Source organism: Lethenteron reissneri, chromosome 2 (assembly GCF_015708825.2).
Source record: "Lethenteron reissneri isolate LAM-NWPU_2019-01 chromosome 2, ASM1570882v1, whole genome shotgun sequence".
Lineage (NCBI taxonomy): Eukaryota > Metazoa > Chordata > Hyperoartia > Petromyzontiformes > Petromyzontidae > Lethenteron > Lethenteron reissneri.
Genome location: NC_083780.1, coordinates 7,034,557 through 7,055,286, shown reverse-complemented (window position 1 = coordinate 7,055,286; position 20,730 = coordinate 7,034,557). Strand labels below are relative to the sequence as shown.

The 20,730-nt window shown below is 53.0% G+C and overlaps 2 protein-coding genes across 3 annotated transcripts in view; one reads left to right on the top strand and one right to left on the bottom strand.

The window, feature by feature from the left end:
* The window catches only part of LOC133342519 (cathepsin D-like), a 34,486-nt gene extending 28,987 nt beyond the window's left edge, over positions 1-5,499 (top strand). Inside the window, exons 7-9 of the mRNA XM_061551679.1 lie at positions 133-277; positions 1,094-1,192; positions 2,624-5,499. Of these exons, the coding sequence (XP_061407663.1) occupies positions 133-277; positions 1,094-1,192; positions 2,624-2,785 (406 nt within the window). The 3' untranslated portion in view covers positions 2,786-5,499. The remainder of the gene's footprint in view (positions 1-132; positions 278-1,093; positions 1,193-2,623) is intronic.
* A 3,619-nt stretch (positions 5,500-9,118) lies between these two features.
* LOC133342014 (low-density lipoprotein receptor-related protein 6-like) overlaps positions 9,119-20,730 on the bottom strand; it is a 90,722-nt gene continuing 79,110 nt past the window's right edge. For both annotated transcript variants that reach the window (XM_061550884.1, XM_061550893.1), the window contains exons 24-26: positions 19,877-20,034; positions 19,220-19,314; positions 9,119-15,487 (exon numbers count right to left, since the gene is read on the bottom strand). In XM_061550884.1, the coding sequence (XP_061406868.1) occupies positions 15,151-15,487; positions 19,220-19,314; positions 19,877-20,034 (590 nt within the window). In that variant the 3' untranslated portion in view covers positions 9,119-15,150. The remainder of the gene's footprint in view (positions 15,488-19,219; positions 19,315-19,876; positions 20,035-20,730) is intronic.

Sequence of the window (20,730 nt, the reverse complement as noted above, 5' to 3'; positions counted from 1 at the left end):
ACGGCGCGAAAGAAGTTTGAACGCACGCGCGTTGATAATGTCGACGATACGAGCAACGGCCCCGCTGGGGGGTGGGGGGGCGTGGGCCCCCCAGAATCTTTGTAAACCCCCGGGGGTGGCGTCGCACCGCAGGCTGAACGTGGAGGGCGGCCTGGCGCTGTGCAGCGGAGGCTGTGCGGCCATCGTGGACACGGGCACCTCGCTCATCGCCGGCCCCACCAAGGAGGTGGAGGCACTGCAGAAGGCCATCGGCGCCGTGCCGCTCGTGATGGGAGAGGTGGGTCACCCGCGCTGACCCCTGACCCCTGCCGCCACCCACCCCCCCCGGCCCGACATCACGCTCCTCGCACCGACGCTCCGCCCCACCTGCTGGGAGTTTAGTTCGTCGACCCGAGTCGGCGATTCTCGCTGCGCGCTTCAGGTGCGGTCGCACCGCAGGGATGCCAAGTCGCAGTGAGGTGCACGTGTAGGTCGCAGGTCGAGAGCGCCGTGGCCGGTACCGTTTGAGGGCCTGGGTTCGAATCTGGGCGGCGACCCCGTGATGGAACCGTGTCCGCGTGTAGACGAGTTTGACGGTCTTGCTTTCATGCGTAGCACAAACACTCACCCCCCCCCCCCCCCCCGTCTTATTACATTTGGTTTTTCATTTACAGCTCTTGAGGATCAAAAGCACCAGGTTTAACGGACACGCAACAAACAATACTCTCAAGTGGCGGGGCGGGTGGTTAAATGCTGTCTTCTAACGTGTGGCCCATAGGACACTCGGAAGTAGCTCCGTGGTGTTCGCTTCCGGGACACACACACACCATTCCGCAACGTGGATTGTCTTGCTGCGTCTCGCGACATGATGCTCGTACCACAAACCGCGATGAAGTCACGTAGGCAGATGAACCCTGTTCGTTCAACCCAGTTGGACGATTACTCCTTACTGACTGCGAGGCCGGTGGCTGAGTCTGAAGATTTGTTTTACGAAGAGTCCAGTTTGCGCAAATGTGACGGGGCAGCATCACCAGACGTTGATCGCTGGTCATCTGCAATATGGACGTGGGCTGTCTGCGCGTCTCCCCCCCCCACCCCCCACCCCCCCCTGCAGTACATGATCAACTGCGACAAGGTCCCCACTCTGCCCGTCGTCGTCCTGACCATCGGCGGCAAGAAGTACAGCCTGACGGGCGAGCAGTACGTCATGAAGGTGAGCGAGCGCGCGCGCCGCCGGGCGCGGGGAGGGTTTCCCCGATGGCCAGCGTCGGGAGCGGTTGAATCGGACGGGGGGCAATATTTTCTCGGGGCATGCAAAGAAGCGTACGCACCCAAGTGCGGATGATCAGAAGGACAATCCGTAACGCGCGCAACACTTGACGAATGATACGGCGACGCACAATCGAGGGGGGGAGGGAGGGGGGGCGTGGAGCCGAAGTTTAAAAGTCCCTCTCGTGGAGACTCCTTGCCGGCGTAGAGCAAATTGCAGGGCTGCACATTTCATCATCAGGGGTAGCCCTATCGGTGTCCACTCCACGTGTTGTAATTTGTTTCCACTTTCCTCTCATGTCTTTTGCCAATATGCTCAAGTAGTGGCACCACCTTTTTGGCACCAATTCTTGGAAACTAAAACTGAACAATTTTTTCTTATTTATTTTACCAGGTAAGGCCCCACTGAGCGATATAGTAGCTATTTTTCAGGAGTGGCCACAAATGATGGCATAACTAAGTAGAAATTTCTAGCAGTAGCCAAATACTCTAAAACACGTGATGTTGATTCTAAATGTGGAGGGAAAAACCGGAGGACCCGGAGATAAAATGCACGAGACCACGGGGGGGGGGGGGGGAGACACGCAAGCTACAAATACACAGCAGCAGCAGGCGTCAGGGTCGGGATCGAACCCACGACCTCCTGCATACCAGGCGAGGTAGTTAACACGAGGTGAACCAGGCGGGCCTTTAACCCCCCCCCCCTTCTACCTGACCCCCCCTTCCCCGGCGTGCCCCCAGAGGTCGCACACAGGTACCTGTACCCTACCCGATACCCGGCTACCCGTACCCGGCCGGGTATCGGGTAGCAGAGTATGGGTACGGGTACCCGATTGCGACCTCTGGGATGAAGCCACGTTGCAGGCGCGAGTGGGTTGATTCTAGGAACTTGAAATTGTGAGAAGAGACCAGACGTTGGGAAATGAGTGACAAACAGTTACTCACCATCTTCTTGGTTTTTTCGGTAAAGTCACGTAGAAGGGAAGTAATAAAATAATAAAAATAAAACATAATAAAATGATTCTCACGACATTTAGGCTACAATGCAAGCAGCCGTCTTCTTCAGCTGAAGACGGCTGCTTGCGTTGTAGCCGAAACGTCGTGAGAATTGTATTTTATTATGTTTTATTTTTATTATTTTATTACTTCCCTTCTTCGTGACTTTACCGAAAAAACCAAGAAGATGAATCCCTGCAGTCACGAAAGCTTTAAATCGAAAGTTACTCACCAGTGACTCACGGCCGACCCGTACCCGGCCGCACCAGGGTCGCAAACGGCTACCCGTACCCGGCCGGGTACGGGTAGCCGGGTATCGGGTAGGGTACGGGGATCGGGTACCCGGTTGCAACATCTGGCACGTGCCCTTCTCCCGCAGGTGAGCCAGGCAGGCCAGACCGTGTGCCTGAGCGGCTTCATCGGCATGGACATCCCCCCGCCGGCGGGCCCGCTCTGGATCCTGGGCGACGTGTTCATCGGGCCCTACTACACCGTCTTCGACCGCGACAACAACCGCGTGGGTTTCGCCCAGGCCGTGTGACCGAGCAGAGGCCTCTACCCCCTCCCCCTCCAAGTCTCCAACCTACTCGCCCCCTCCCTGCCCCCCCCGCCTGTCCGGCGACATGACTTGACCCCCCTGGGTGGCAGTGCGATATTTATCTCGGATTTCGTTCCGCAATGACGTACCGACGTGTACCGTAGTTGTACTTGAGAACGCAAAAAAGAAATCTCGTAGCGTGATAGCGTACTGCCCCACTACTTGCTTGACCCTGTGGCATTACATTTTGGGATTATCAGGTAGTCTCTCCCTGCCCCTCGCCCCCCGTGCTCATAATTCCACAATTTTGAGATTAACCGGATGTTATAACAAACGTCCGCGTCATAATTAAAAAAAAATCTTACCTGGCAGATTTTTGTTCGTTTAATTTAGGTTGTCACAAAGAAAATCCTGGCAAAATCCTGAGATTCGCCAGAATAAAACTGCTCAAAAATGACGAAACATTTCGCTCGGCCAGCTTACCTTTTTCTCGACGTGAACGAACCGCGGGCGTGTTTGCGCGTTTGCGTGTTTGCGTGTTTGCGTGTTGGCGTGTTTGTGTGTTTGCGTGCGTTCTCCGATTCGGGCTCCACCGTGGCCTCCAGCCGCCCTTCACACCTCTTGGTTGGCCACGGGGACGATGCCAAGGGGCGATGGCGAGTGGGAAAAGGTGGAGGGGGGGGCAGAAGGGAAAATCGGCCCCAATTTGGTTCCTGTCGCGCTTTCCACCGCTTCTGGACGAAACGCAACTTTGTCTTTCACGCGTGCGGTATTTCCATTGCCGCAAATGTTGGCTCTACGTCTGTCGCTCTTAACTTGGGGGTCCATCACGCCCCACCCCCCCTGGGGCTGTGGTGAGTCGCCCTTCCTGGGCGTGCGAGACACGGTTAGATTTTTTTTTTAGAAGGGAAATCAAAGAAACACACAAATTATGCACAGGCAATGTAAGTTGGAACTTACTTTGTTAATAAAAACGTAGGGGTTTGATGAAACATTGTGCATGTTTTTAGCGATTGAGAACCAAAGGGGGGGGTGCAAGGCTGCGGCAAAGGTTAAGAACCGCTGATCGAAGTCGTCGGTAAGCTGTCGGTCGGAGAAAGTAAAACTTCCAGAGCGCGCGTGCCCCTTGACCGAATAATTTTGGAAAAAAGTTTCGTGTTGCGGTTTCAAACGTGCGGGGAAAGGCAGCCCAGTGAACAAGTTGAATGAACAAAAAATAAAATACTCCGGCAACAATCGCTCCGGTTACCCAGTGTGTAACGCCCTTGGTTCGCGAGCACAGCACGCGCCAATTCTTGTTCAGCGGCTCGTTGCACCAAAGGCCTTGAGTCAAAGTGCCTCTCGGTTCCGAGCTCCGGGACTTGACTTCAAGGCCACCGCTCGGATTTTCAAGTACGATGATGAATTGGCGCAAGACGGCTTGGGCGTGTCCTGGACTCGACGCAAAACCCAGCGGCTGTCGCCTCAAGGTTTTGCCAGAGATGGAGCGAATAGCAATTTGAGCTCTCTCCCTCTCCCCCGCCAGAGCATGACAGATTAAAACAATTAAAACAGTCTAGCAAGACTTCAAACTTGGCAGGCCGAGACACCCTTCAGTGTCGCAATCCGTGCGCTGTTCCTCACTGACCTGCCGCAAAGTGCTCCTTGATTGCACGGCGCTCTGTGACGCTGATTTTGGGGGTGGGAAACCTGCAATCTGCTCTACTTCCTCTTGGTCCCGCGAACGTTTGTGACGGCGATGTGATTTGACACGCTGCCCCACCCCCATCTAGCTCAAGACCTGAACTGCCCTTTGCACTACCGCGTTTTCTTTTTCTTGTTAAATGTTTTCGTTTACTACGGTAACCATTGCTCAAATCGGCAGTGGTTTTGCCGTGCTTTGGGACATTTTTGAAGCGAGCTGCCCATTGCACCCGCGGTTAAAACCTGCACGTTCATTTTTCTGAGCTTGTGAATCAAAGGCAACGTTTCCAGTGATGGCATCTGGCGCCTGGAAGAGGCCACATTGGGTGTTTGTTTTTTTTCAAGTGGCGGTTGGACTGATCCCCCGCCGTCTTCTCCAACACGACGTAAGAGATACACAAACTACAAGTCTCGTGGCTCCGTTCGGCGATACGTGCCACTGCATCTTGGCGATGCCACAAATTACCTTGGGAGCGTTTCGCGGGATGGTAATTCCCGTTTTGACGATGGCAAGCTTGGCACGGCGAGAATTTAACAACTGGGAGGTGCCTCTGCCCCAGGATACGTGTTTCCACGTGGGGAGCTACAGTCGCTAAAGAAGCCGTCGCCAACGCATTTGAAATCCTAGTGACTTGCTGCTTTTGCGATTCTGCCTTGACGGCAGTGCGTGCGCGTGTTGAATTTCTATCGTTGCCGTAAGTCACGTTGGGCCCCCCCCCTCCGCTCGCTTAATTTGTAGTGGAACGACATGCCGGAGGGCCGCCACCTTGTGCTGATGCTGCTGCTTCACTCTGTTACGTGTGTGTGGGCCAGCCTTGATTCCTGGACACACCAATACGTGGTGGCTGGCTAAATTGAACCCTTTAGTCAATTGGTTTTTTGTTTACCCCCGCGCCCTGCCGCCTTTGATTTACTTGGATGGGGAGGCAAGGATGTAATTTTGAAGGCTAGTTGAGAATAAAAAAAAATGCAGATTCAGAATGTTTGTAGTCTTAAACATTTGCGCGTTGCTTTGAATAAAGGTGTAAATGGAACGAGATATTTTTCACGCGTCTGCTGCTTTTCGTTTGGGAGTGCCCGTGACGGTGTGAATGCAAATGGAGATGGAGGCGACGGGCGGCATTCGAGTTGTAAATGCACGTCGTCAAACGGTGCGCCGAGAAATCAACGCCACAGAGGGTTGGGTGGGGGGGGGTCTGGTAAATCGGCCATGGTACGTACGTTGGAAAATCTTTCTTTCTGAAGTAGCCCACCGTGCTGAAATCGGAGGTGCGGGGGGGGGGGGTAAGACAACCTAAACAAGCAATTCCAAAGAAGAATGAGTCCATCCAGATGACTTTAAAGTGCCCAGCTCCAGTGGCTTCCTAATATGGGAAGGGAAGAGCATCCCAGGCAGCCGCAGAAGTGCATCCGAAAGGGCGCGATTCAGTGACCGTCTTTGTTCGAACGGTGATCCACAATTTTCGCTGTGGTGCACTTCTCTTCATCCCGCTATCTGGAGACATTTTCTTGAGTGGATGCGAGTTGGGCAAACACATTTATTAAAAAGTCTATTTAATTAACACTGACACCTTTTTTACAAGGAGTCATGTTTGCATAGACCACAATACCTGCAGTCATAATGGTCCAACCCATGTGAGACTAGGCTCTAAGGAAAGCTGTCTCGGGTGTGGACCAATCAACTTCAAGGACAGTGCATACATTATCAGAGTTATGTTTTTTGTTTGCATTATGACTGCAAGTATTGTGGTCTATGCAAACATGACTCCTTGTAAAAAATTAACCCGTAAAAACAAAGTTTTTCACTCTAAATCCTTTATATGCGTGGCGGCTAGAGTCCTCTTGTCCTCTGGCTTGAGATGGCTGCCACCTATGGGTCAGATGATTGTCTGCAGTATTAAGCAATTGGTAATTACATATTTAATTTGTTTTCCCGAAACAGTGTAAAATTTTGGAAAAATTTTCACGAACATTGTCTCGCACAACGAGTCTGTGTGCAAAATGTCAGCTCGATTGGATCACGGGAAGTGGGTTAAAAAACGACCGAAAGGTTTGCACGGTCCTAAGCAAGCAAGCGAACTTAATATAAAGGATTTAAAAAGGTGTCAGTTTTGTTGCCAGATAGAAGGGTAAAAAAAAACAATTATCCCGTGGACGAGCCGCAAGAAACCAGCCGCGGTGCGATCTGTAATAAAATAGTTTTTTATTTAAAATCTGTATGTATAGCAATTATGTACACGATTGTTTTCTCTCTCTCTTACATTGTCGACGCAAACTCCGAACGCGGAACGCGGACGCTTTCACCGATAAGACATCACCAGCGCGAGGGCCGCCACACATTTAAAACCATCGTTGGGTTTGTAACAGCAGCACCATGATGATGATGACCATGTTGGGGCGGGGGGGGGGTGTTTTCACATGTTTGTATTGTTAGCGAGAAGGCCGCAGCTCCTTGCAATGTAGAGATCACCGCACCAGAGACTCCGACACAGCCCGACTCGAAACCGCCGCCACTAATTCCACGCCTCCCCGCCAACACCGCCAACATCTGTTCTGGGTTCCGCGGTGGCTGGGCTCGAGTTTCATTTTCTTATCGGAGCCATGGCCACCGTCCTCCTCTCACTCACTCACGTCTGTCCCGATCGCCTCCGTTCCAGCACAGAGGAGGGTGGGTGGCACGGGGCGAGGGAGGTCACCCTGGATTCGCGTTGACATCTTGGTCGGGTGGACAGCTACCGTGACCCCATTGTCTGGGTTTGTCCTTCACCCACCCAGCAGAGGATTGATGAAAAGGGCTGTGATTTATTACTGAAAAATGGCCATTGCCTTAAATACAATTCGTAACTGTTTTTTTCGCGTTCAGTTTGTTATACCCCCCCCCACGCACCTCCTATTATCACGGTTGGCTACGTACGGAGCGAAAAAAGTTCAACACACGCACTTAAGACGTTCAACATACGCACTTGCAAAACTCTTTGAGTAAGTTCTCGCACCGGCGCTTTAACGGAGATGTTTGACGACCAATAAACGTGCTTTCGTGTGCTCGGCAAGGCTGAGAACTTGACATTTATGGTTGCAGTAAGCAGCGGCATTCGCGGGGTGGTGGCCTACTGCTTGCCATATACAATATTTAGCCCCCCCCCTCTCTCACAATCCCACTGGTCAATGGTGTCAACGTCAGACAGCACTTCCCCAAAAAGCCAAACCTGCCGAGACGAGATAACGCTCCGGACGTAGCCACACACTGCCTAACTATGCATGATGTACGCCGACAAAGACCCCCGTATAGCCTGAACAGATTGTTGGAGCAACAAAACGCCCGGTCGCCTTTGTCTCCCCAGTGGCGATGTTTATACACCGCACCAGGTACTCATCTGAGGCTGAGTCGACCTAGCGGAGGCCCAGGACCGGTTCAGATAATCGTCACCGGCGTTGGCCGCGAGCGGGAATCGAACCCGGATCGCCGGGTTCATAGCGCAGCGCGCTAACCGCTACACCACCGCTCCCCACTACACTGTGCATGATAGACACACACACGCGCAATATTATACAACATAAAACACACCGTCCGTCGCGCTCACCCCACAGCCCCCCTGTAACAGGAAAATTAAATATAAAACAATGATGTTTGGGGGGCGAGAGTCCAAGAGTTCTTCAGAACAGAGCACAAGATGAACTGCTCGCACACACGCACACACACGCACGCACACACACACACGCGGTGTCGTATCGTATTCTGGAGCAAGGCGACTTGAGCAGCGATGCGCCCGATCTGTCGACGCCGAACCTTTCGCCATTTAACGTCGTACAATCGTGTTCTCGTTGCGTTGTCAATGTCGCACGGAGCATATGAACATCGTTCCAAGCTGGCGGGAGGATGGGAGGGGACACACACACACAGACACATACCCACTTCAACTGGCCCAGAGCCGAGCGACTGTGCCGTAACACTGAACATCAGCGCCGGCACTTTGTTAAGGAGACCTCCGGTTGGCAGGGTTGGCTACGTACGGCGCGAAAGAAGTTCAACATACACGGTTGGACCCGAAGATTCGCACGGCCAACGCAAGCTACATCTGTACATGTACAGGGTGCTTCAAAAAAATGTTAACACTTATTATGGGACTATCGTTTTTAATGGAAATAATAAATGTTTATGTTAATAGCTTCAAAAAGTCAAAGAGTCTCTACTTGTTCGCCATCGTTGTCAACGCGTGCCTGGAATCTTCTCCAGGTGGTCTCCAGAGCCAGGAGGCAGCACATTTCTTGTGGCGTTGTTGCAAATTTCTCAGGAGTGTTCACATTTTTCTGAATCACCCTGCAATATCCAACCTCCAGTAGGGGTCCTTCTTCCGAAACGAAGACGGATGTCCATTCATCCCCGAACGCGCGACCTCTTGCGGCGACAGCGTTTCGTATACGAACCAGCAGCCCGTGCTGCCGTACACCTGCGTCGAGCGATTTGTTCGTTCTTGATTTGACGCTTTCGTGACTGCAGGAATCCATCCTCTCTCTGGTTCTTTCGCTAAAGTAATTGCTCATTTCTCCAGCCCCACCCGTCCCCTGCACGCCACAAACCCTCCCCCCCCTCCTCTCCCCTGTGAACTCCTGCAGCCAAACTAAATATCCACCCCCTTCCCTCCCCCTCCCGTGCCTATATAAAGCCACAACAGCAGATCAGTTGTTTTTCTCACCTTAAGACTGACGCTTGTGTTGCGACCGAAAGGTGTTTTTTTTAATCCTTTATATTAAGTTCGCTTGCTTGCTTAGGACCGGGCAAATCTTTCGGTCGTTTTTTAACCCACTTCCCGTGATCCAATCGAGCTTGACATTTTGCACACAGACTCGTGCGTGACAATTAATGTTCATGAAAATTTTTGTTCCAAAATTTTACACTTTTTACGACAAAAATATTATATTTAATTACCAATTGCTTAATGGTGCAATGCAATCATCTGACCCATAGGTGGCAGCCATCTCAAGCCAGAGGACGAGAGGACTCTAGCCGCCACGCATATAAAGGATTTATAGGGAAAAACTTTGTTTTTACGGGTTATACTTGTTTAAAATCCTTTATATTAAGTTCACTTGCTTGCTTAGGACCGTGCAAATCTTTCGGTCGTTTTTTAACCCACTTTCCGTGATCCAATCGAGCTGACATTTTCCACACAGACTCGTGCGTGACAATTAATGTTCGTGAAAAAAAAATTCCAAAATTTTACACTTTTTAGGACAAAAATATTATATTTAATTACCAATTGCTTAATGGTGCAATGCAATCATCTGACCCATAGGTGGCAGCCATCTCAAGCCAGAGGACGAGAGGACTCTAGCCGCCACGCATATAAAGGATTTATAGTGAAAAACTTTGTTTTTACGGGTTATACTTATTTTCTATCTACGTGACTTTACCGATAGAACCAGAGAATATGATTTGTTTGATCTCCGCGGATCATGAGGGTGACCCCATTCCTGCGAGGGTCCGCCGCGCTCCGCTTCGAACGTAGACCCCCCCCCCCGACCGGGGTGCGCAACTCGCCGCAGGAGTTCGCTAGTCGAGACGGGGGGTGGGTGGGGGGGGGGCTGGACGATGAGTCCCAAAATAATTAAAAAAATAAGAGACGGATATCCGAGACGTTTAAATGCGGCCGCCAAGAAAAAAGCTCGGCAGCCAATCGTCCCCCGCATCAGATCCGTGGTGTGACGCAAACGGAAGCGTCGGAAACGTCACAATGACGACGACAAAAAAAATCTGACATCGTTTACAAACAAATATGGCCGTGCTGTCCACAACAGCAGCGCTCTCCCATGGGATAGTCCACAAATACTGCTGCTCCTTCGCGCCCCCCCCCCCCCCCCACGGCTGCCCCTCTCTCCGCATTGGGGCTCAAAGTTGCCACGCGGGACAGCGATCGACCAACTAGCGGGCGTCTCAACGTTGCCACTTGAACGACGTAGTTAGAAAGCGTCGGCGGGCCGCCGCCACGCCGCCGCTTCCTTCCTTCTGCCCGATCCCACACAAGAGGTTGAAGGGTCGACATCTGACCTTCGAGGACTGCCCTTGCAGCATCCCATCGTCTGGCGTTAGGGTCTTGTAAGAATAATAATGAACCCTTTGTTGAGAACCCTTCCGCGCTCACATGCGTACGGGAGTCGGCGTGCAAGAGGGACGTTCGCTGGAGTGTACCTCGCTCGCTGCTGGACAGAGGAAATGTTAGGACCGACCCCAAAACCGCTGCTTTGCGAGTGGCAATAACACAGAGATGATGTACTCTAACTCCCCTCTAGCCGACCGTTGACAAAGACGCCGACATCCGCCGGTGATGGCCGGGCACGCGAACTTAAGACGCGCGGTAATTTTTGTTCCCGCCCTGCCGAGTTACTTTTCCACGCATCCTCGGTTGACGAGCATTAACTTTGGTTTTTAGCGGTTTCGAGATGCTCATTTAAAAGTTGCGAAAGTCACAACGGTTCAGGCAAATGCAGCGGGGAGCACGAAGGCATCGAAGACTCGCCCGCGCGCGAGGCAACGAGGCAGAAAAACACGGCGAGAGTGGTGAACAATACTCTTAGTTTGTTCGGTAAAGTCACGTAGGTAAAAAAAATCATACAGCAAATCTGGCTGTGACGGTCCCACCTGATGACGGAGACTTGCGTTGCCTCCGAAACGTCGTGATTTATTATTTTTTATTTTATTAATTTTAATTTCATTTTTTTACCTACGTGACTTTACCTTGCAGTCACGAAAGCTTCAAATCTAGAAGTGATAAACAATCTCCGCTGAGTCTAACGCCCCCCCCGCCCGCCCGCCCATTCGTTCGTTTAACAACAAAAAAACACGAGGATTGCAGGAAAGCGGCAAGAGTTGAAACGCAACTCCGTCGAAAGAGCAACGCGTTATTATTATTGGCACCTTTTACGAGAGAATATCTAGCGGGTAAGTGCATTTGGCAAAGGGGCTTTGTAGCTTACTTGATGAGCTTTAGAGAGACGGCGAGTGACAGACGAGGGGAGGGAAGTACGTGGCAATATAAAGTACGAGTGACGAATCGGCACGGTCTGTTTACGTGACAAAACTTACGAACTGGCTGCGTCGGGTGGTGGCGGGTTTAACGACACATTTATATATATTTACGCGATCTAACCCAGAAAAAAAACCTACATTAAATTTCGCGAAAATATACACAAACACGTTAAGGTTTGAGTCGAGAATTCTCTTTAGGTTAAATGTTCACAAACAGTTTGAGGGCGACGGGAATGGATTTTCCAAATGACAGCTGCCATCAAATTTGTGCCACCGCTTGATTGTTTTAAATTGCGGTTAATCCAAAAATAACCGTTTTTTGCGGATTTCGAGGCCAAAAAACACTAATGTTGGTTTAAATTATTTTTTAGTTAAGAAAACTAAGCTCGTCAATGAACAAAACGAATACTAACGATAAACACTTTCCTGCTCCCGCGCAGAAGACTCGACCAACCAAGTGGATGACAGCAGAGCGACGCCAATCAACATCAATCAAAATCCGCCCAACGTCGTAAAGATATGGCAACTACTGTACTGTAGAGGCGATCGCATGGATTTCGGATTAACCGGAGCAACGTACCGTGTTCGGTTTAAGCACGCGACTTGTCATGAACATTTCCAAGAGAAGCAATGATGTTCAACCGTTTTTAGATGATTCATTTGGGCTTAAGGGAAAATCCGCAAGTCACGAATTTACGTCAAAGTCTCCGCAAATCGGATAAACCGCACGCGGTTAATCGAGAGACTACTATACCGGAGTTTTTTTCCGCAACATACGCAACCGACCGTGCTAATCGCAGGTGGGGGGGGGGGGGGGGGACACACACACCCCGCGCCACAAAATGCGTTGAGCAGAAATGCAACCACCACTGTGTGCAGCCTGGATGTTGACAGTGGTAAGGTGCCGCTACGGGCAAGCCAGATTTGTTTGGGTGGAATGCCATCGGGCATCAAGGGGGCATGCCAATGGCGAGGCATAACGCCGAATTTACGGTGGCGCCACGCAAATTCAAGTAGATTATTATAGATATTTTTTTCTCTCTCTCGCTCTCCAAAAGGTGTGATTTTCTTACAATCGACGCGTGCTGGAAACCGTTTCTCGACGGGATGAACGAGGCCCTCGGCCTTTGCTCAGCCTGCGTACGCATCGTCACGCGTTATCACGGACTGTGCTCTACCCTCCCGTGTTGTATACCATCACACGGTTGTTGTTCAGGAAACGCGACTACTACCGCCACGTTCTAGAACAGACCGCGTACGTTCCACACCGGTTCGGATTTGACGAAACGAACCTGCAAGCGATGTCGCTGACCTTCTGACCTTCTGCCCCTTCACACCACCGAAAGGATCTCCCCCCCCACCCCCACCTCCGTGTCGCCAGCAACAACGAAGGCTGCGGCCATGCCATGTGCGCGGACCGGAGTGCTTTCGTACTTGCTTGAACAAATCATTGCCAATGTTCGACGATTGCCGGCAGGTTGCTCGGTTGGGGTCACACATGGCAATCATCACCCGCTCCCCCCCCTGCCCCCCCCTATTTGGCAACAGAAGAATGCCCCTCCAGGGGTCACCGTTGTAAATGAGCCACTCGTTCTCCCCCTCTGTCTCACCGAGTTGAAACGAAAAAAACATTAACTTGGACATTAGGCGAGAGGATATCGGTTCAAAATCACCGCAGGTAAACAAACCCCTCTTCTCTCCCCCTTCCCACGTCGCGTGTTCATCACATGTTCATCACATGTTCATCACGCGCTCGTCGCTGCCCTCTCTCAGCCGAGTTGGCCCAGGTCGCCACCCAAACGGAGATTTTCTTTGCTCAATGGACCCCACCTCAAAGTGGCACCCTCAAAAAGGGAGGGGGTGAGGTGGGGTTTGAACCTCATAACTTTGCATCGAGTTGCAAGAAACTCGCTTTTCGGAAAGCAACACGCCACGATGAAACACACGACGTGCCAATCGTGCATCAAACGTCACGCAACGCGGGATAATAACACGGCACCACGGTTTCATTCAACAGCACGTGACCTCGCTAAAACGCGCGCGCGCACACACAGTGTTTTACAATACACGCACGGCGCACGGCACGGGTCGTGCTCTCGTACGCTACGCACGAAGGGAGTTGAGAGGGTGACGCCCTGGCCCGCTAACTGGCCACTCATCGGTACTTAAAATGGATAATGAATGCGACACCCGCGCCGCGAAAGAGGTGAACGTCTCATTCAGCAGCCGTTTTTTTTGTCTCGGGTGACGGACGACACGGCAACCAGCAACAACCCACCACGTGTTGGCTGGCAGAGCTGAGAGAGAGCAACAGAGAGAGCAAGAGAGAGAGAGAGAGAGCGAAAGTCCGCAAACCTGAACCGGGCGTCCCAAAACGCCGCCCCCGTCACCGTCACGGTCAGTAGAGGAGAGCAAAGGGCAACTGGCAGATCGGTGACTCACGAGAGGCTAAACGAAAGCCGTCTGGCCACCGTTATTTACTGCCCTCAAAATAAACGTTTCGCTTTAAACGTTCACGGGAGTAAAAAAAAAAAAAATACTTTTTGTCATTGCACAGTGAGGATTTCTTCCAAATGAACAAGTCGGTCAGAATTCCTCGTCAAATGTTTGGGGGGGGGGGGGGGGGGGCGCTCATCCCATACGTTAATCCACGGTCTCGCAAACTTAGAGAGAGAGAGCTGGCCGCTAAACCTCAGGTGTGGTGCAATAACCCCGCAAAAAAACACGACCGGCAAAAGCAAGAACACCTGTTAAGCGCGACGAACAAAAGTCGCTAAGGAATCCGCGTGGGTTCGCAGAGTCATCAGTATGCGGAATCGGTACCAGATCCCACTACGGAGCACGTGGGATTGCACGCAGGATGGCACGTGGGATGGTTTGGTATTAAAGAAAAAAGGATGTTCACGGCAGCTCTGTAATGTTCTAACAAGCTAAAACCTCGTAACCGTGGCGAAATCGCTTGCCATTCTTGCCGCAACATTTACTGCTAAAGGGGCCAACTCAATTTAGCCAACCGGAAGCCACCTAACCAAACGGCGAGAAATTAAAAGCAGCCGCCACCGGATTGGATAACTCGGCAGCCAGCATCTCTCTTAAGCGGCACGTGGCAAGCTGCAACGAGGCCATTCGCAGCTCACGGCCACACGAACCAGACTCGCACGACCACACAGCGGACACTCGGCCAGCCGGCAAACCTTCCCCACACGAAGACACACACGGTGGCGTGACGTCAGCTGCCTCGCCTAGCGTGCAGGGGCACCGTGGGTTCGATCCTGCCTGTGCACGTTCTCCCCGTGGTCGCGTGGATTTTTCTCCGGGCCCTCCAGCTTTTCCGTCCGCATTTAGAACCAACGCGCATTCAAGAGTACTTGGCCGCTATAAAGTTCCACGCGACGATGAGCCATTTCTCGTCGGGCTGTCTTTGTGGCAAGCCAGGACGACGTTTCTGAAAAAGCAGCTACTTTATAGCTCAGTGGGGGGGGGGCCTTAGCTGGTAAAACAAAACATAATAATTTTACTTTTTAGTTCACACACACAACTAGCCAAGGCGCACGCGCACCACTCGCCAACTCAGTTCAGCCGGGCAAGGAGGCGGGCGGGCGCTCACGACGAGTCAGTGCACGGTGACGGTGGCGGAGGGCACAGGTGGAAGTAGCTCCGCTCAGTGGACGGCGACGGGGGGCAGCTGTCCTCGGCCGACAGGTACTGGCTCCAGGGCGTGGGAGGCGGTGCGAACGGCTCCGAGTCGTACGCCGCCGCCGCCGCGTCGCCGCCGCCGCCGCAGTAGCGAGGCGGCGCTGCCGGCGGCCCGGGGAGAGCGACGGGCGGTGGGGGCGGCGCGCAGACGACGCCCCCCACGGAGGCGGCGTTGGCGGCGTGCCGGGGCCCGGGGCGCCAGCCGCGTGCGGGGCCGAGCGGCACGACGGGGCAGTCGCTGTCGCACACGTCCGTGCTGTACGGCGTGGTCGGGGGGGGCGACGGCGTGCGGCTTCTGATGCCTGGCGTGTGTGGGCGTGCATGGAGCAGTGGGTGTGTGTGGGTGTGTGTGGTGTGTGGGTGGGTGGGTGTGTGGGTGTGTGTGGTGTGTGTGTGGTGTGTGTGGGTGTGTGATATGTGTGGTGTGTGGGTGTGTGTGGTGTGTGGGTGTGTGTGGTGTGTGTGGTGTGTGGGTGTGTGTGGGTGTGTGTGGTGTGTGTGTGGGTGTGTGTGTGGGTGTGTGTGGGTGTGTGTGGTGTGTGTGTGGGTGTGTGTGTGGGTGTGTGTGGTGTGTGTGGTGTGTGGGTGTGTAGTGTGTGGGTATGTGTGTGGGTGTGTGGGTATGTGTGTGGTGTGTGTGGGTGTGAGGGCGTGTGGGTGTGAGGGCGTGTGGGTGTGAGGGCGTGCGTGGAGCGGTGGGTGCGCAGGCGTTGGTGTGTGTGTGTGGTGTGTGTGTGTGTGGTTGTGTGTGTGTGCGGTGTGTGTGGTGTGTGTGCGGTGTGTGTGGTGTGTGTGTGGTGTGTGGGTGTGTGGTTGTGTGTGTGTGCGGTGTGTGTGGTGTGTGTGTGGTGTGTGTGGTGTGTGGGTGTGTGTGGTGTGTGGGTGTGTGGTGTGTGGGTGTGTGGGTGTGTGTGGTGTGTGTGGTGTGTGTGGTGTGTGGGTGTGTGGTGTGTGGGTATGTGTGTATGTGTGTGGTGTGTGGTGTGTGTGGTGTGTGTGGGTGTGAGGGCGTGTGGGTGTGAGGGCGTGCGTGGAGCGGTGGGTGCGCAGGCGTTGGTGTGTGTGTGTGGTGTGTGTGTGTGTGTGGTTGTGTGTGTGTGCGGTGTGTGTGGTGTGTGTGTGGTGTGTGGGTGTGTGGTTGTGTGTGTGTGTGGTGTGTGTGGTGTGTGTGTGGTGTGTGGGTGTGTGGTGTGTGTGTGTGCGGTGTGTGTGTGGTGTGTGTGTGGTTGTGTGTGTGTGTGGTGTGTGTGGTGTGTGGTGTGTGGTGTGTGTGGTGTGTGTGTGTGGTGTGTGTGTGTGGTTGTGTGTGTGTGTGGTGTGTGTGGTGTGTGCGTGCGTGCGGTGTGCGTGATTGTGAGCACGGCGAGTGCGTGTATTGCACCACGGTGGGTGGCAGTGGTGCGTAAAAGCAAGGGGGTGGGGGACGGCCACAAGAACAGAATTCACACACGACGATCATTTGCGCAACACGGCGTCCAAAACCCAAACGTGCCGTGGCACACGACACGTGGTGAACAGGTGACCGAAATCGCCGTCGCAGCTGGACACAGCACGTCTGCACTTGCAGCAGAACGCGGATTTCCTCGCGACGCAGCAGCAAGCGGCTGCAGCGGATGCGACAGCGGCTCTCCCGGGCAGCGGCGAGCAGCCCAACGATGACATTATTGTCATCGTCGTCATTATTACTATCGATCGATATTAATACATTCCTGGCAAACATAACCAAAGAACCTTCGTGGTGTAACGAGACGGCGGCGGCTTCACTTCCAGTTCACCATGGGAGTCCAGCTCACCATGGCAATTCAGTTCACCATGGAAATTCAGTTCACCATGGGAGTCCAGTTCACCATGGGAGTCCAGTTCACCATGGGAGTCCAGTTCACCATGGGAGTCCAGTTCACCATGGTAATTCAGTTCACCATGGAAGTCCAGTTCACCATGGAAGTCCAGTTCACCATGGTAATTCAGTTCACCATGGAAGTCCAGTTCACCATGGGAGTCCAGTTCACCATGGGAGTCCAGTTCACCATGGGAGTCCAGTTCACCATGGGAGTCCAGTTCACCATGGGAGTCCAGTTCACCATGGGAGTCCAGTTCACCATGGGAGTCCAGTTCACCATGGGAGTCCAGTTCACCATGGGAGTTCAGTTCACCATGGGAGTCCAGTTCACCATGGGAGTTCAGTTCACCATGGGAGTCCAGTTCACCATGGGAGTTCAGTTCACCATGGAAATTCAGTTCACCATGGGAGTCCAGTTCACCATGGGAGTCCAGTTCACCATGGGAGTCCAGTTCACCATGGGAGTCCAGTTCACCATGGGAGTCCAGTTCACCATGGTAATTCAGTTCACCATGGAAGTCCAGTTCACCATGGAAGTCCAGTTCACCATGGTAATTCAGTTCACCATGGGAGTCCAGTTCACCATGGGAGTCCAGTTCACCATGGGAGTCCAGTTCACCATGGGAGTTCAGTTCACCATGGGAGTCCAGTTCACCATGGGAGTTCAGTTCACCATGGGAGTCCAGTTCACCATGGGAGTCCAGTTCACCATGGGAGTCCAGTTCACCATGGGAGTTCAGTTCACCATGGGAGTCCAGTTCACCATGGGAGTTCAGTTCACCATGGGAGTCCAGTTCACCATGGGAGTCCAGTTCACCATGGGAGTCCAGTTCACCATGGGAGTCCAGTTCACCATGGGAGTTCAGTTCACCATGGGAGTCCAGTTCACCATGGGAGTCCAGTTCACCATGGGAGTTCAGTTCACCATGGGAGTCCAGTTCACCATGGGAGTTCAGTTCACCATGGGAGTCCAGTTCACCATGGGAGTCCAGTTCACCATGGAAATTCAGTTCACCATGGAAGTCCAGTTCACCATGGGAGTCCAGTTCACCATGGGAGTCCAGTTCACCATGGGAGTCCAGTTCACCATGGGAGTCCAGTTCACCATGGGAGTCCAGTTCACCATGGAAGTCCAGTTCACCATGGAAGTCCAGTTCACCATGGAAGTCCAGTTCACCATGGTAATTCAGTTCACCATGGAAGTCCAGTTCACCATGGAAGGCCAGTTCACCATGGGAGTCCAGTTCACCATGGGAGTCCAGTTCACCATGGAAATTCAGTTCACCATGGGAGTTCAGTTCACCATGGAAATTCAGTTCACCATGGAAGGCCAGTTCACCATGGGAGTCCAGTTCACCATGGGAGTCCAGTTCACCATGGAAATTCAGTTCACCATGGGAGTCCAGTTCACCATGGGAGTTCAGTTCACCATGGAAATTCAGTTCACCATGGGAGGCCAGTTCACCATGGAAGGCCAGTTCACCATGGGAGTCCAGTTCACCATGGAAATTCAGTTCACCATGGGAGTCCAGTTCACCATGGGAGTCCAGTTCACCATGGGAGTCCAGTTCACCATGGAAGTCCAGTTCACCATGGAAATTCAGTTCACCATGGGAGTCCAGTTCACCATGGAAGTCCAGTTCACCATGGAAGGCCAGTTCACCATGGGAGTCCAGTTCACCATGGAAGGCCAGTTCACCATGGGAGTCCAGTTCACCATGGGAGTCCAGTTCACCATGGAAGTCCAGTTCACCATGGAAGTCCAGTTCACCATGGAAGGCCAGTTCACCATGGGAGTCCAGTTCACCATGGGAGTCCAGTTCACCATGGAAGTTCCGTTCACCATGGGAGTCCAGTTCACCATGGGAGGACTGTTTTTGATTGGCCAATACCAGTTGACACTGCACGGGTTGGCTACGCACGCCGCGAAAGAAGTTCAACGGAGGCAAGTAGGCACACACACAACGCACAACGAGGGGGTGAGGACACGTACGGACCCGCTCTCTCGCGCAAAGGGCACCCGGGGTCGGCAATCGGCAATCGAACCCAGCGGCTACCTGCTGCGAGGCACGAGCGGTTGCCGCTGCCCCGAAAACCAACCCACCAGCACACGCGACACTTTGGCAGAAGGACGCAACAACGATCGCCTTGACGATGGTGAAGGCAATGGGGGAGGGGGGGGGAGACAGCCCACCTGTAGGCCCTGTAAGTGGATGGGGTGCTGCTGTAGTTGGGGATCCCGGTGTAGCGAGACCGGTCCGTGGCAGGCGAGGGTGGAGGGTTGAGATTCTACAACGGAAGACAAAGTTCCCGCCCATCCCACACTCCCGTATAGCCGTTAACAGACTGTTGGGGCAAGTTGATGTTAGTGAGCGCCTATCGAGGCTGGCAGGTCATGGGTTCGATTCCGACCTTGACAGCTGCTGTATATTTGGTGTTTGTGCGTCTCTCTCTCTCTGCCTCACCCTGTGGTCGCGTGGATTTTTCTCCGGGCCCTCCGTTTGTTTCCTCCTCAAGATTTAGCATCAGCAAGCGCTTAGAACAATCGGCCAACATTAATGATTAATCACTACGTGATGACAAGCCGCGTCGTCGAGTTATCATTCGTGGCCACGTCGCTTCTGAAAAATACGGAGCCCTATACATAAAGAGCTCGCTGGGCCTTCACTTGGTAAGTAAAATAAGAAATAACCGAGTTAGAATTTCCGCCACTGGGCTCCCCGCAGGGATCACAACCGGCGATAACGAGCACCGATTCCTCAACGCCCATTCGAGACAGCGGCTAGAATCTGGGGCGAGCGACTGTTGGGGTTTCCCTCCCGCCGCCGCCGCCACCGCCCAGGGCTTTTACCGGCGGGAAGAACGTGCCCTTGCTGGATGAACTGCTGGAGGAGGCGCCGGTGATGTGCGCGCGGTCGTAGGGTGGAGCCCCGTTACTGCCGCCGCCGCCACCACCGCCCACCCCCATCAGGCTGTTGAAGCTCATCAAGGACTTTCCACGCGAGGCACCTGCGGGCGGGGTGGGTGGGAGGGGGAGCCGAAGGGGGTCATGACGTTTATAAAACAATAAAATAATCGGCCGGCCGGTCCTGCCCGGTCCGATCGGCACTGCCGCTGCGTGAAAGCTGCCCACACAAAATATACAGAGAGTCCTCTACTTACGAACGAGTTAGGTTCCAGAGGTCTGCTCGTAAGTCAATTTTTGCTCGTAAGTCCAACTTTACTCCTGTCGTTCCCAAACATGGTGTATGGCATTGTACACTAAACACGGGGAATGGCTTTAAAAGTTGTATAATCTCCGGTAGATGTAGATGCCACTGATTCTTCGCGTTCTGCAGATGTAGAGGCAAATGGTTCTTCGCGTTCTGTAGATGTAGATGCCACTGGTTCTTCACGTTCTGTAGATGCCACTGGTTCTTCGCGTTCTGCAGATGTAGATGCCACTGGTTCTTCACGTTCTGCAGATGTAGATGCTACTGGTTCTTCATGTTCTGCAGATGTAGATGCTACTGGTTCTTCATGTTCTGCAGATGTAGATGCCACTGGTTCTTCACGTTCTGCAAATGTAGATGCCACTGGTTCTTCACGTTTTGCAGATGTAGATGCCAATGGTTCTTCGCTTTCTGTAGATGTAGATGCCACTGGTTCTTCACGTTCTGCAGATGTAGATGCCACTGAGGAGCCCCTGTACAAGGAGCCGTTCGT